This window comes from Rattus norvegicus, chromosome 2 (genome assembly GCF_021556685.1).
Source record: "Rattus norvegicus strain SHRSP/BbbUtx chromosome 2, alternate assembly SHRSP_T2T, whole genome shotgun sequence".
Classification (NCBI taxonomy): Eukaryota; Metazoa; Chordata; class Mammalia; order Rodentia; family Muridae; genus Rattus; species Rattus norvegicus.
In genome coordinates, this window is record NC_141535.1 from 36204882 (window position 1) to 36217827 (window position 12946).

Here is a 12946-nt window from a genome sequence, read left to right on the forward strand (position 1 = left end):
TTAATGCCTGCTTAGTGCTGGGGAGTTGGGCACATAAATTAGAATGTTGGTTGTATAAAAGCATTTCATTTGCAGAGAAAAAAATTGGGTACTAATGGCCCTTGGCTTTATTTCGAATAAAGCTAGCCAGCTTATTAAAAAGGAAGTCTGAAGGAGTTTCTAAAGAGGCAACTGCCTCCCCTCTTAGAAATGACTCTATCATATTTTGCTTTGTGTTGAAGTTATTCATCCCCACATATGGGTAAGCATCTTGAGCATTCACAAAGATAACCCAAAGACAGAGGAAGGTCATCACCACATCTCCAGGAGACTCCTTGGGAGTCTGTCTTAGTTGGGTTACTATTGTTCTGGTGAAACATCATGACCAAAAAACAGCTTGGGAAGGAAAGGGTTTATTTGACTTACACTTCCACAGTGCTATTCAGTGCCATTCATCATTGAAGGAAGTCGGGACCAGACCTCAAAACAGGGCAGGAACCTGGAAGCAGGAGCTGATGCAGGGGCCATAGAGGATGCTGCTTACTGGCTTACACAGCCTGATTTCTGATAGGACCCAAGACCAACAGCCCATGGGTGGCCCCACCCACAATAGGCTGGGCCATCCTCCATCAATCACTTATCGAGAAAATGCCCAACGTCTTGCATACAGCCCGATCTTACAGAAGCCGCTTCTCATCTGAAGTTCCCTCCTGTCAGATGACTTCAGCTTGTGTCAAGTTGACCTAAATCTATCCAGAGCGGGGGTCACCGCATAGCTGAGAGTGGAAGATTCTTTGTCCCAGCTCACCTGCTGTTCCTGATCTGAACTCAGATCTGGAACACAGAGCTCTTCTCCCCAGGGGTGCAAAGGTTGAGATTTACCTGCTCAAAGCGCCTCAAAGCGCCTGAAACAGCCCCACACTGCAGCACCCCAAAAGGAACTCGCCACTCATGTTAAAAACAAAAGCCAGACACTGCCTGTGCGGAAATACATTGCCTAAATGTCTTACAACTGCATTATGGGTTCACTGATAGTATAGGCAAGAACCACCAGCCAACATCTCACACATCAGTAAAAGGCAAAGACCAGTGTGTTTTGATATACTTAGGCAAACAAATGTATCCACTTCCAGGGCAGGGCAACTTGAGGTCCTTCAGAATAAAGACAGGGCCTGGTTACCTGAGAGACAGAGGTCACACAAATCTTCTAAAGACCAGAAACTGTTAGTACAGGATTTAGGACTAAGAGTCTTGTGACAAAGTCTGAGAAGACCCGCAGGCAGCAATTCCACATTCTGGGTTTTTTGGGTTGGACCTGAATATCCTGCCACTAATCTATGAACCTGCAGAGAAAATCCAAGAGAAAGATCCATTATAGGCTCTAGGAGCTAGCACCAAAATCTACCCTTTCCAATCTCACTGAGAAGAGTAACTTTTGGTACTGAGATGTATTTCTCTGTTTTAAAGTTGTCTCAAAAGAACATCACAATGCTGTCTTAAGAATGGTCCTACCTCAGCTAAAACTGACAGAGATTGGGAAGAGAGAGGCAGAACCCTCCATAGACATGAGAGATAAATGTGAAGCCATAAGGAAACCACATTTTTCGGGGTTTAAGTCAGTGTAACCCGAAAGCGAGTACACAGGGGTCAGAAAACAGAACCGCAACATCCCCAGTTAGAGAAGAAGAAATGAGCTCTAGTTTTATGGACGGCATGTGTAATTTTATTCTGTCTAGTTCTTATACATGCACACATCTTCAGCAGTTCTCCGAGATGATTGACACTCAGGGCCAAAGTCCCAAAGCACTGTGAGATGTCCGATCATTAACTGAGCAAACAAACAAACAAAAAAGAGCTTGTTCAGCACAGACTAAATAATAAGGCAGGAAAACGCAGAGACATCATATAGACGAGGAAATGTGAGCACAAAGAGGGCTTTTCTGACTCATCTTAATGACTCAGAGAGGCCAGCAACCAACGAAGGGCTTTCTTCCCAGGATACTCTGCTTGACAGGAGCGGGACTACTGTCTTGTAGAGCAGTTATTTGTCACAAAGAAGGGGATCGTGTTCTGTAGGGGATTCTTATGACCAAGCCAGAGATATGGAAGAAAGGGAAGAACCAGAATGAGTGACAGGTGACCTAATTCAGAGAAAATGATGATTCAGACATTTTATATTCATTGAGAATTTTACACACGGAAACAATGCCTTTTGATAATATTCATGCCCCGTTTCCCACTCTAGATCCTCACAGTTTCCAACTCCAAGTCCTTCAGACTCTCCCCCAAACACATCTGCCTCCCACCCCCATGCTTTTATTTAAGTCCCACAGAGCCCAATTAATGGTACCCATAATGCATACGAGATCGGGGCCATTCATGGAACACGGCAACATAACAGTGTCCCCCCCCCTCCCCAGAAAAACCATTTTCCCACCCCCCAATGGCTGTCAACTGTCAATAGCTTCTCAGTCAGTGATGGAGCTTCTGGGGCCCAGGGGCCTCCTGGAATACAGGGAAATTTCACTGGCTTCATCTCATGCAGGTCTTGTGCTGCTGCAAATCCACCAGAGAAATACCCATATAATGCCAATAGAAGACAGCAGAAATAAATAAAACAGAAGACAGTATGGATATTGCAACTTCCATTGCAAGTAACGGCAGAGCAGTTGCTAATGGACTGACAACCTGAGCCAGCTCTGCTCCAAGTGGGGTAACTCATGAAGGGCTGGCTCCATTCCCCTACTGGTGAAACTCCCCACAGCCAGCTCACTCTGATTAACTCTTACCTTCCCGATGCTCACATCTAAGCTGAGTCCCTCCTAAAAACTAATTTTCAATGTCAAAAAGGGAAATGTGTGAAACCCAACTGTGGAGGACGAGGACGTTTTATTAAAGAAACCAAGGAGCTAAAGTTGTCATTCCTGGTGGCTCTCTTGTCCTCTACACACAGAATTGCATCATGGCCAAGAGCAACGCATCACAATGGAGTAAAGCTCACCCTAAAAAAAGGTCTTAAAAGCACCTTGGGGACTATCTCCTCAGTAGTTAATAAAGGAAAGGGACAGCTTGGGGGAGGGTGAGTTAGCCGATTCCTACTGAAAGAAAACAAACCTACAAACAAGAATTTCCAAGAAACGCATCTTAAATGCCGTTAGCATGGGTATTTTTTCAAACAGTAGATAAATAATTCAAAGTCCTGGGACTTAGTGCAAAGAGAAGACAGGCTTCCGACAGGCGACAGGTGACTCGATTTCACCTTTGTGCAGCACATCGTTCCTTCTCTAACGTAACAAGGTGCTTTAAAACTTACTAGTCGGATAAGGACCATATTGACATGAAAGTGGACGTCTCCTTGCATTCTTCTACCAAGTACTTGGCTCATCTGAGGCACACAACGTTCTCTTTGCTCACGGCACTGCTTTCTCCAGATCAGCGTCTGGGGCTGCCGAGCTCTCTGAAGAAACTCCGGGGAGAAGCTCAAGCACTACTTTTTAAAACTGGAAACCTGGGTGAGAGTTCAGATCATTTCAATGAAGCCAATCGAGTTAACGCTGCATGAGGGGAAAGGCGGATGCTCTGAGTTAACGGGGTGTGTGTCTCTATGGGCCAAGCGATCCACAAGAACTAGTGAGACTTGGTAGTCAACCTTTACATACAGAAGGGCTTTTACTGTAGCTGCAGGCCACTTCGCTAGTGAGGGGAGCTCGGCCGCGGCCATTAGATGGCTACAATTTTAAATGCATGGCTTCTCAGAATATAAGTCAGGAAAACCAAGCAATACAAGATTGGCAGCACCAATTCTAACTCAACTCAAGGTGTGATGATACTTTTGAGACAAACCCAGAAACACACAAAATCCCCACCCAGGAAAGAATGACATACTTGACTTCCGACAGGTTGAGAGGAAACTGAGTTGTAAGGCCAAGGCCCGAGGATCCACATCTGACAGGAGTTAGATAACACAGACGCATCCACCCACATCAAATTGGGCTCACTTGGGAGGTTGCCCTGTGCTGAAAAGTGTTAAATGACAGAGTTCCGAACGCTAGAATTAAAATTTCATTTTCCACATGGCAGCCTATGAAATCAGTAAGGAAAAGGAGCCAAATGTGTCCGGTCTCTCTATCTTCCTCCACTCACGCCCACCTTCTCCCCTGCAACCCCCCAATACCATCACAAAGCATTCGGGCTGAAAGGTTCAGTGGAAGTAAGTACCATAATCAAAATTATATCGACTGTGTCTGAGCAGAGAATTGATGGGCAAGCAGAAGACTACGGGTCTGGGATACAAATGTCTAAGCTGTCTCTGACACGTGTCCAGTTAGGAATACAACTCATTAAATAAGCGGGGATGCCCAGCACTGAGAGTGGCTGCATCAGCCCCCAGGGGCTTCATGCAGGCTCTATACTCTGTGTGGCAACACTGTGGAGACTGCTGACCGCAGTCCTGAACCTACACTTTGCTACCTTCGAAGAACGATTTTTTTTTCTCCAGACGCTGGAGGTACAGGTAGCTGCTGTGCCTTCCTTCCCAGGAATTCCAAGGCAGGTAAAGGAGCACAAAGATGGGCAGACAAACGAGAGCTACGGGGACAGAGGTCCCCTGTTTAATCTTGTGTTTCCTCCTATACTTTAGCTTGAAATAACGCTATCAGACACGAAGCCACGGGTAAACACGCAGAAGGCAGTGGAAACCTTTGAAGCCAGTGATGCAAAACTAGGCAGGTATCAGCCTGACCAAGTGCAAGGGAGGCACCCAGTTGGGGGTGAGGGTGGGGGGAATGAGCGCACAGCCGACCCAGCAGCGTTTACATAGACCCAACCGGCTCCCGGGTTACTGTAAGCTCAAAATGTGTGCACTGTCTCGAAGGGACAGAAGGGAGGTTTGGGGGGAGGGTAATTTGCATTCTCCTCTGGGAAGTTGGGGTAGCCTCTAGACTACAGCTCTCACTACTTCACCCCAAAGCATCACCTGACTTCCGTCTAACACCCTTCCCAGACCACAGACCTTCACTTTGGGGGATGAAGTTCGAGTCATCTTTCCTGCCTCACCACACAGCTGATGTCACCCCTATGTCTAAGAACCTGGTAATTCACACACCCACCAAGCCCTTTAGGATACTGATTAATAACGGATGGCTAAGAACCGGCTCCATAGAGAAAAGAGGGGTGGTGTCTTCAGAGGAGGGCTAACGAATCATGCGCCATAGTTTGCTGTTACTGTCTCGTAAAAATGTTCCGGCCGGGAAATTAATAGTGATACATGTTACATATCTACCTATGAGAGGAAAGCTCCTGCCAGTCTACCATCAAAATGTCCTAGCCGCACAATCCACCAGGGAGCAACTTTGGGTCTCTGTTTATCCCTTTCCAGGATAGCGACGGTGACAATACGCTTCCAGAGCCAGCCTTCCCCATCCTCCTCGGCGATAAAGCAAATGTCCTATGCCATGTTTGACAGAGGCCATGCACCGTGCCGTATGGACATGGAGGCGCCGCATTCTTCCAATGACCCTCTGCAGGACGGACAGGGTCTCCGTATTAATAACCTAGATGAAGTCATCTGTTCTGGGTGACTGGACCGGGATCGGACCCTGACCCAGGAGCAGGGAAACGCTCCCTCCTCGCTCTGAAGGGGTGAAGGAAATGAACATCTGCCCTTTCCAGGCAAACACTCAGAATTTGTGAGCACGGACTCACACACTGTATCCATTAAATCGGAGTAAACCGGACAGACGCTCACCTGCTCTGACAGATTAGCGAGGTGTAAATGCTTGCCGCGTCCTGGAGCACCAGGGGAACAAAGGGAAAAGCTGCACCTTCCCAAATAGGAAAATCCACACCCACAAGCCAGACTCAGCTAGAATGTGCTGGCACCATGCTTCCTGCCGACAGGAGCCTGATCTCAGAGTACACCACCACCCCACACCAGATTCTGTCCAGGTAAATCTGTCCCTACGCTTACTATGGAAATGGCCACTTGAAGGGAAGGTCCTCACCTCAACGTTTTTCCTCTCAAAAAACAAAACAAAAACAAAAACACTAAGATGGTAACACGTCGAACAGCCTCCTACTATTCTCTGGAATGGATCTGCATTCTTCTCCTGCCACCTTCACGTGTATTGGCCTGGAGTCCCTGAACTGTCTTCTCTCTCTTCCCTTCCCCATCTCACCCACACTTGTCCAGATTATCAGTTCCAAGGCAGGGAAGGTGTGAACAGGATACACCCACAGTTCCCAACCCACAGGCTTTGAGGTGCCTGGCTTCCTTCGAATACAATTCTCAGTGGGTCAGACTTCCTTGCCTCAGGTTCTCCGATGGTTCCCAGTGCCCTCTGCATGAAGTTCACAGAGCCCTGTCCTACTCAGCTGTGTCTGACCTTTTGGTCACCTGCTCCCTGTTCCCCTTTCCTCTGTGCCAAGCAAAAGGCCCACAGAACACACACACACACACACACACACACACACACACACTCTCTCTCTCTCTCTCTCTCTCTCTCTCTCTCTCTCTCTCTCTCTCTCTCCTGTTCTTCCCTTTCTCCTTCCCCATCTAACTCCGGCTCGTCTTCCAGGCTTCAGATCAAGCGTCCTTTCCCAGCCTTAGATCCCATGCTCCGGGAATTACAGGATTAGATCACACAACCCTTCACAGCCTGTGCCTCAGATGCCACCTTGGTCTCCAGTTAATTAATAATCACGGTGTGATTATGTCTAGCTCCCTAAGTACATGAGAAGCTCCGAGATGTCAAACCCATCTCTGTCCAGGGTGATAATGCCTCATACATACATATACATACATACATACATACATACATACATACACATACATACCATACATACAATACATACATACATACACATACATACCATACATACAATACATACACACACATTGCATACATACATATACATACATACATACATACAATACATACACACATACATACCATAATACAATACATACATACACACATTGCATATATATATGCACATGTATATATATACATGCATGCATGCTAGGCTGACTGCTGTTTTAATCTCATGACTCACACTGAGGTATCTAGTCAAAAAGTAGACTAAATAATAAATATGCCAAGATTCATGCACTTCTCTTTTCAAATTATGTAGCTTCTGGGATTAATAAAATATAAAGTCTATGAAAAGACATGGCTGAATTCATGGCTTCCTTTTGCTATTTATTCTCGTATGCAATAAAAAAAAAAAAACAGAAACCCATCCATTATATTGCTGTTATGTGGGGAACCCCAAAACACAAACACCCTCAAAAGATGTTTAGAGGCATCCCTCCCAGTAAGACACCATTTAATAGAACACTTTAGAGACAACCCCTAAGTGTGCCTATAGTTAGTAAAGGGACACTGTTTCTCAGCTTTTGTCAGTAACGTAAGTCCCTTGGTGCGGCAGAGAATAACCAGCTAGCACGCAGTAAGTTGGCAAGCCCTTTAACTACAAAGCTCCTTCAGGCCACTCTGAGAATTCTGAGTGTCTCTGGAAGTCTCCAATTCTAATGCACACAGTATATCAGGGGTGCCTAGTTTGACTTTGTTCACATTTATTTAAAAAAAAAAAAAAGCCCTAATACCTCTCTCGTGAGCCACAAGGTTTTCATCCGCTGGTTTGTTTGTTTTCATAGGATAGCGGGTCAAGAGACTGGTGCATCCTATTTCACAACAAAGGAAATGGGCACAGTCTCCTTCAAACAAACACATCACTAGCTTCAGAAACAATGTTACTTTGTGAATTCATTGAACATCTCTTCACTAAGCTCCCATTCATTTGCTAGAGGGGCATGCTAGGTGTCCCAGGTTAACCTGCTGTCTGGGTTTATCCACCAACAGCTACCAAATGGTGACCTCCCTGGGATCTTAAGGTGCTGTGGGGAAAAGACAGGGCAGAAAGCTTTGGTTCTCTCTCACCCTCCTAGTGCTGTGACCTCTTAATACAGTTCCCCATGTTGTGGTGACCGCCCCCCCCCCCAACCATAAAGTTATCTCCGTTGTTACTTCATAACTGTAATTCTGCTACTGTTATGAATCATAATGTAAATACCTATGTTTTCTGATAGGCTTAGGTGAGTTGGCGAAAGGGCAAATTGCATAAACCTCGGGGGTAAATCCTCCAACTGACAATGTTAATCAGAACTTCAGTATCATCCCTCAACATGAAGAACCCCACATCTGCAGACTTGCACCCAAGACATAAGACATGCGGAGGAAAGTTTGTTTTAATAAGTCACCCATCAGCGCTGACTCTCGTGTTTTTAATATTAAGTATAAAAATGGTTGGTTTTGTAGCTCAGTGCTAAATGCTTGCCCAGTGCATGAAAGAATGAAGATTTTATCCCCATACCATAGGGTAGTAAAGGCAAATTAAAATTTTAGAAATCTCTCAATGCCAACAGTCAACTAGTTCTTAGGACACCAATGTCCACAGGTCTGACTGGATCGTATAGGACTTCACGTTTACATGTGAGACAGACTACGAGATAAACACTGTGACCTTCAAAAGGGCTTTTACAAGGTTGTCGAGACAATAAATAAATAAATAAATAAATAAATAAATAAATAAATAAATAAATAAAAGCACTGGAGTAATAGGCCAGGAACCAGAATTTCTTTGCATTTAAAAAACAAATACAGTGAGTTGGCATTTTTAAAAAAAAATTTGGGGGTGGGGGGAATTAATCTCCCAGGCTACACAGCAGTTTAAAACAGAAATGAATGCCTTGCCACACTGTAAGTTGCTCTGAAGCCTTTTAGTGTTTTAGTCTGGGCCCTTGCTATAGTATAACTAAAACTACCACCAGGCGCTTGGCCTGAGATGAAGAGAAAGAACCCCCCCCCAACTTATTTCAGTAGAGGGGGAATAAGCTGAGGGCAGGAGGAAGGCCTTGGCAGCTAAGAGCAGCCGCTGCTCTTAAGGAGGACCAGAGTTCAGTACCCAGCACCCACATCAGGTGGCTCACAGCTCCTCGTCACTCCAGCTCCAGGGGATTGGACAACCCCCCTCTGGACTCCGACAGCACTTGCTCTCATGGGCACCCACCACCATTATAAATGCACAAGCGCACCTGCTATTTAAAAATGATAAATCTTTTAAGAACGGGAACAAAAGCTCAGATTCTCTCAAAGTGAAATAACAAGTCGGCCCAACCTTGAGGTTCAATTTCACAATATTTTATAAGCAATAAGCGTAAAGGTTAATGTTCGATGATATTTACATGGTACTCAATATCAGCCACCATGCTGGGATTAAATCAGATGATGTGCACAGGTGTGTACAAAAGGTCTCTCCTGCTGTCGCTCTTACTCCCATTTAAGAGGTGAGAAAACTTGAGGCCAACAGAAGTCAAGCGTCCTGTGAGCACACTTCGTCAATGTGACAGAACCAGAAGTCAACCCCAGGTATTTCCACGAAAGAGGGTGTTTTCAGTCTTTGGTTTCTGAACCTTCTGGCATGGCAATTTAAAGTATATGCTTTTCCTAAGGAAGTGGGTAAGAGTTTTTGTTAATTCCTCAGAGCCGAAATTCCACAAAAGTCACGATCCCACAACTCCATGCAGTGAACACATCAGTGCCAGTGTGTGTCCGTGAACTTTCACACCCCCACATCAAGTTTTAAGTTTTAACATTTTCTGCTGCTAGGGGGCAGGGAGCCACATGACTTTCTTCAGTTTTGCCTCAAAATTCCCAGGGCAAGTCAAGACTGTACTCCATCATCCTGTGTTAGGCTAGGTCTTGCCACAAATTGTGGACCTGTCCGTTTATATCCAATTTTCAACTTCCAAAAACAATGTCCAAAATCACTAGGCCATCCTACTGGGAGGCACAAAATATGTTTCAATCAACCAACCTTCACTGCCTTGCCTGGGTAATGAGATCTCACTATATCCACTTCGGAGAAAGTAAGACATCGTCACCCAGAGTTGAGGTGATAAATCAGGATCAAGAATGAGAAGTTACCCACTCCCATCCCCCACACCTTCAAGACCTCGTGTGTGCCATGTTAGCTATACAGAATCATTAGATTAGGACAGCCATTTACCCAGAGCCACCAAAAGATGCACCCAGGAGACAGCACTACTCTCCACCATCTCCTAGGATGGGTGTGTTGTTCAGCAAACTCCTGAACTATGACTAAACTCAATCTGGAACTTAGAGCTATCCAAAATTCCAGGTCGGAAACAGCACTTGTGTGGGAATGCACTTAAACTTGAAATTCTCCATTTTTGACTACAGAAGTGAACTCCTGAGGAATGAAACGCACCCAGGTCTCAACTCAGGAGCCGAAGAGTTCTGGAAAGCCAATCCCCAGACGCCTGCCTGAGATCCCTGAAATCCCACAGCCATTCAGAAAGGGGTCAGGGCTACGGCCAGAGACTTGGCCAACCATCAGCCAAGATTCCTTCCATCTTTACTAGGCTGTCACTTGCCTCTGCTAGCCTTGTGTGCACGATGCAGCCCTGAGATTTCCAGGCTGGACACCCAGGGGGCTAAAGCCAGGACCCTAGGCTCTGTTTACTTCTTCTAGGGACAAAGGCAATTGTTTCCTAGCACTAACCCCCGGCAGAGACAGGAAAATACCAGTCTGGCACTGTGGAATTAATTTCACACGGAGACTATGCTAGGATCATGTTTTATTTATGGTCCTGTCTGATCAAGACGATTTCTCCCACAAGAAATGTCCAATGCAAACAATCTCAAAGACTTGGAGAATCTTCCTTTCCAAGTCTTCCAAAGTAAGAGGGAAAAAAAGAAAGAGAAAGAAAGGAAGAAAGAGGGAGAAAGAAAGAGAGAAAGAAAGAAAGAAAGAAAGAAAGAAAGAAAGAAAGAAACAAACAAACAAACCTAGTGGGTCACAAAAACCCACAGTTTTTAGACGCACAGCCTTCGAAGAAACGAGGCTGGACAAAGTCCTCTGAACAAGATAAGGCACATCCTATCTGGTATGGTGACAGCGCTCCTCTGGACACCAATAGGTCATGCGGGCGGGCTTAGCATGGAGAATCTTCCTCTTCCCCAGGATGAAAGGTGTAAAGACCAAACCACCCACCCTCCAGCGACTCCAGCGTTCTCTGATCTCTGACACTGCAAGATACAATTCCGCAGCCACTACTCCCACCAGCGTCAAACGCTCCGGGTCTCCCGCTCCATCTAAGACCTCAGTGCTTAGCGATTCCCACGACTAAGAGTCGGAATCTGAGTTGTGGATTCAAGCCAAGCTTTCAGATCACATCCAATCGCTGAGGACCCATCATCTCAGTGACATTTCCAAAGCACACCGTCGGGTAGCCCAAGTAGATAAGCGTGCGAGGACAAGCACGAGAAGTCAAGGACCCACAGTCTCCCGACCGTCACTCTCCCAGGCTGTGGCACCTTTAGTTCCCTCCCCATTCCAAGACACCGGCGCACACGCAACGGGATCTAAGGGGTCCCTACAGTGGGAACCTGGAGGGAGCGGGATAGGATAGACTGAGCCCACCTCTTCATCCTGCTCCTCTTGGGATGCGCTGCTGACCCGGGGTACGGGCAGTACCGCTCCTCCGGGGGGCGGCAGCGGCAGGGTAGGAACTCCACGCTCCAGCACCACGCGCGCGGGAGCCCACGCGGCGGGCAGCCGGGATCCCAGGGCGCCGCCCGGCGGCCGCGGCGGCTGCGACCTGCAGGAGAAGCGGCCGGGCTCCCCTTCCTCCGACAGAGTTTCGGAGCCAGAGGATGACTCCGCTGAGGAAGCGCCCCCGGAGGACACGGCTGCCGCCGGCGAGCCTAGGGTCCGGGTGCCGAGGCCGCTGCAGCCCCGGGGCACGGGCTCCGGCGCCTCGGAAACTTTCTCCCCCATGTCCCTCTTCGGCCCAAAGTGCCGCCCGAGGGGTGGCGGCGCGCTCGGCGCCTCCCGGAGAAGCCCAGGCAGCTCCGCTGTGTCTGGATCGCGCTGCGGCTCCCGAGCTGCGGGGAGCGCCGCCGGCGACTACATGACAGCGGCCGGGCCGCAGGAGCGAGTCGCCAAGTTCACGGCTGCCGGGGCTCGGCTGCTGACATGGACTCCCGCGCGCGGGGCCATGCCCGCCGCGATCGGCGCTCCGCGCTGCGCCCGAGCCTCCGGGACTGCGGCTTCTCCCGCTAAACCTGCCTCCGGGACGGAGCGGAGGAGACGGGCAGCCCGCGGAGCCAATGGCAGCGCAGGCGCGCCGGTGGGCGGAGGCTGCGGAGCTGCTGGCCGCGCGGGCGTCAGGTAGGGGAGGTGGGGCCAGGCGCAGGCCACCCGATCCCGCGGGAGCTCCCGGTGCGCCCGGCAGCCCCACGGCGCGGGACTCGGCAGGGCAGGCGTGGAACCCGCGGACTTAACCCTGGCTGGGACTCCGAACTGGGTGGGGGAGTGGCCGTCTGTCCTTGGGACGAGGGAGGGAGGCTGAGTGAGATGAGACCTTGGAGAACCAGACTTTAATCTCCAAAAAGTGAAATCGGGAAAACTGGGCACGGGGCAAACTTCACGTGAAAACCGAAGCGCACGGCCAGTCACGCGCAAACTCACGCTCCCAGCCGTGTGCAGAGAGCGAAGTCCGTGGTGGAGAGAGGGGATCTAAACGCAGCCCATCTCCAATACCTTTTCTGGTTAAACTTCTTGGGCCTCAGTTTCCTCAATTGTAAAGGGAAACATGAACGCTGATGTTGTCTGGTAATAAGGCTACAGCAAAATAAAGTGTCAGCAGAGTTCTCGGCTTGGACACAAGCCAAGGTCTCCAAAGATGATTTTCTGTATTTCTGTTTAGAAACTAAAGTTAAGTCAAAGATACACGCTTGTGACAAAGGAAGAAAACAGCTGATGCTGTTTAGGACCATGCTTATTGATAAGAACGCTCTTAGCATCTCTTGCGGTTCTGCCGCTGGGCTTAAGACACATCCCTCTAACTGGCTTTCTCTAGCCCTGGATAGCCACACCGCGG

The 12946-nt window shown here is 48.1% G+C and overlaps 2 protein-coding genes and 1 long non-coding RNA gene across 9 annotated transcripts in view; 1 reads left to right on the top strand and 2 right to left on the bottom strand.

The window, feature by feature from the left end:
• The window catches only part of Mast4 (microtubule associated serine/threonine kinase family member 4), a 598008-nt gene extending 585897 nt beyond the window's left edge, over positions 1–12111 (bottom strand). For 6 of the 7 annotated variants that reach the window (XM_087613921.1, XM_087613914.1, XM_087613906.1 and 3 more), the window contains exon 1: positions 11485–12111. In XM_087613921.1, the coding sequence (XP_087470047.1) occupies positions 11485–11841 (357 nt within the window). In that variant the 5' untranslated portion in view covers positions 11842–12111. 7 annotated transcript variants of the gene reach the window in all.
• On the top strand, positions 3023–5729 carry LOC120101077 (uncharacterized). Its single transcript, XM_087639205.1, has 4 exons — positions 3023–4531; positions 4619–4703; positions 4982–5070; positions 5357–5729. The coding sequence occupies exons 1-4, from the start codon at positions 4334–4336 to the stop codon at positions 5438–5440; spliced, it is 456 nt and encodes a 151-aa protein (XP_087495331.1). The 5' UTR covers positions 3023–4333; the 3' UTR covers positions 5441–5729.
• On the bottom strand, positions 9164–10130 carry LOC147996043 (uncharacterized). Its single transcript, XR_015673849.1, has 2 exons — positions 10048–10130; positions 9164–9485 (listed from the first exon to the last, which is right to left on the bottom strand). It is a non-coding gene; the product is annotated as an uncharacterized LOC147996043 (long non-coding RNA).
• Positions 12112–12946: the final 835 nt, after the last annotated feature.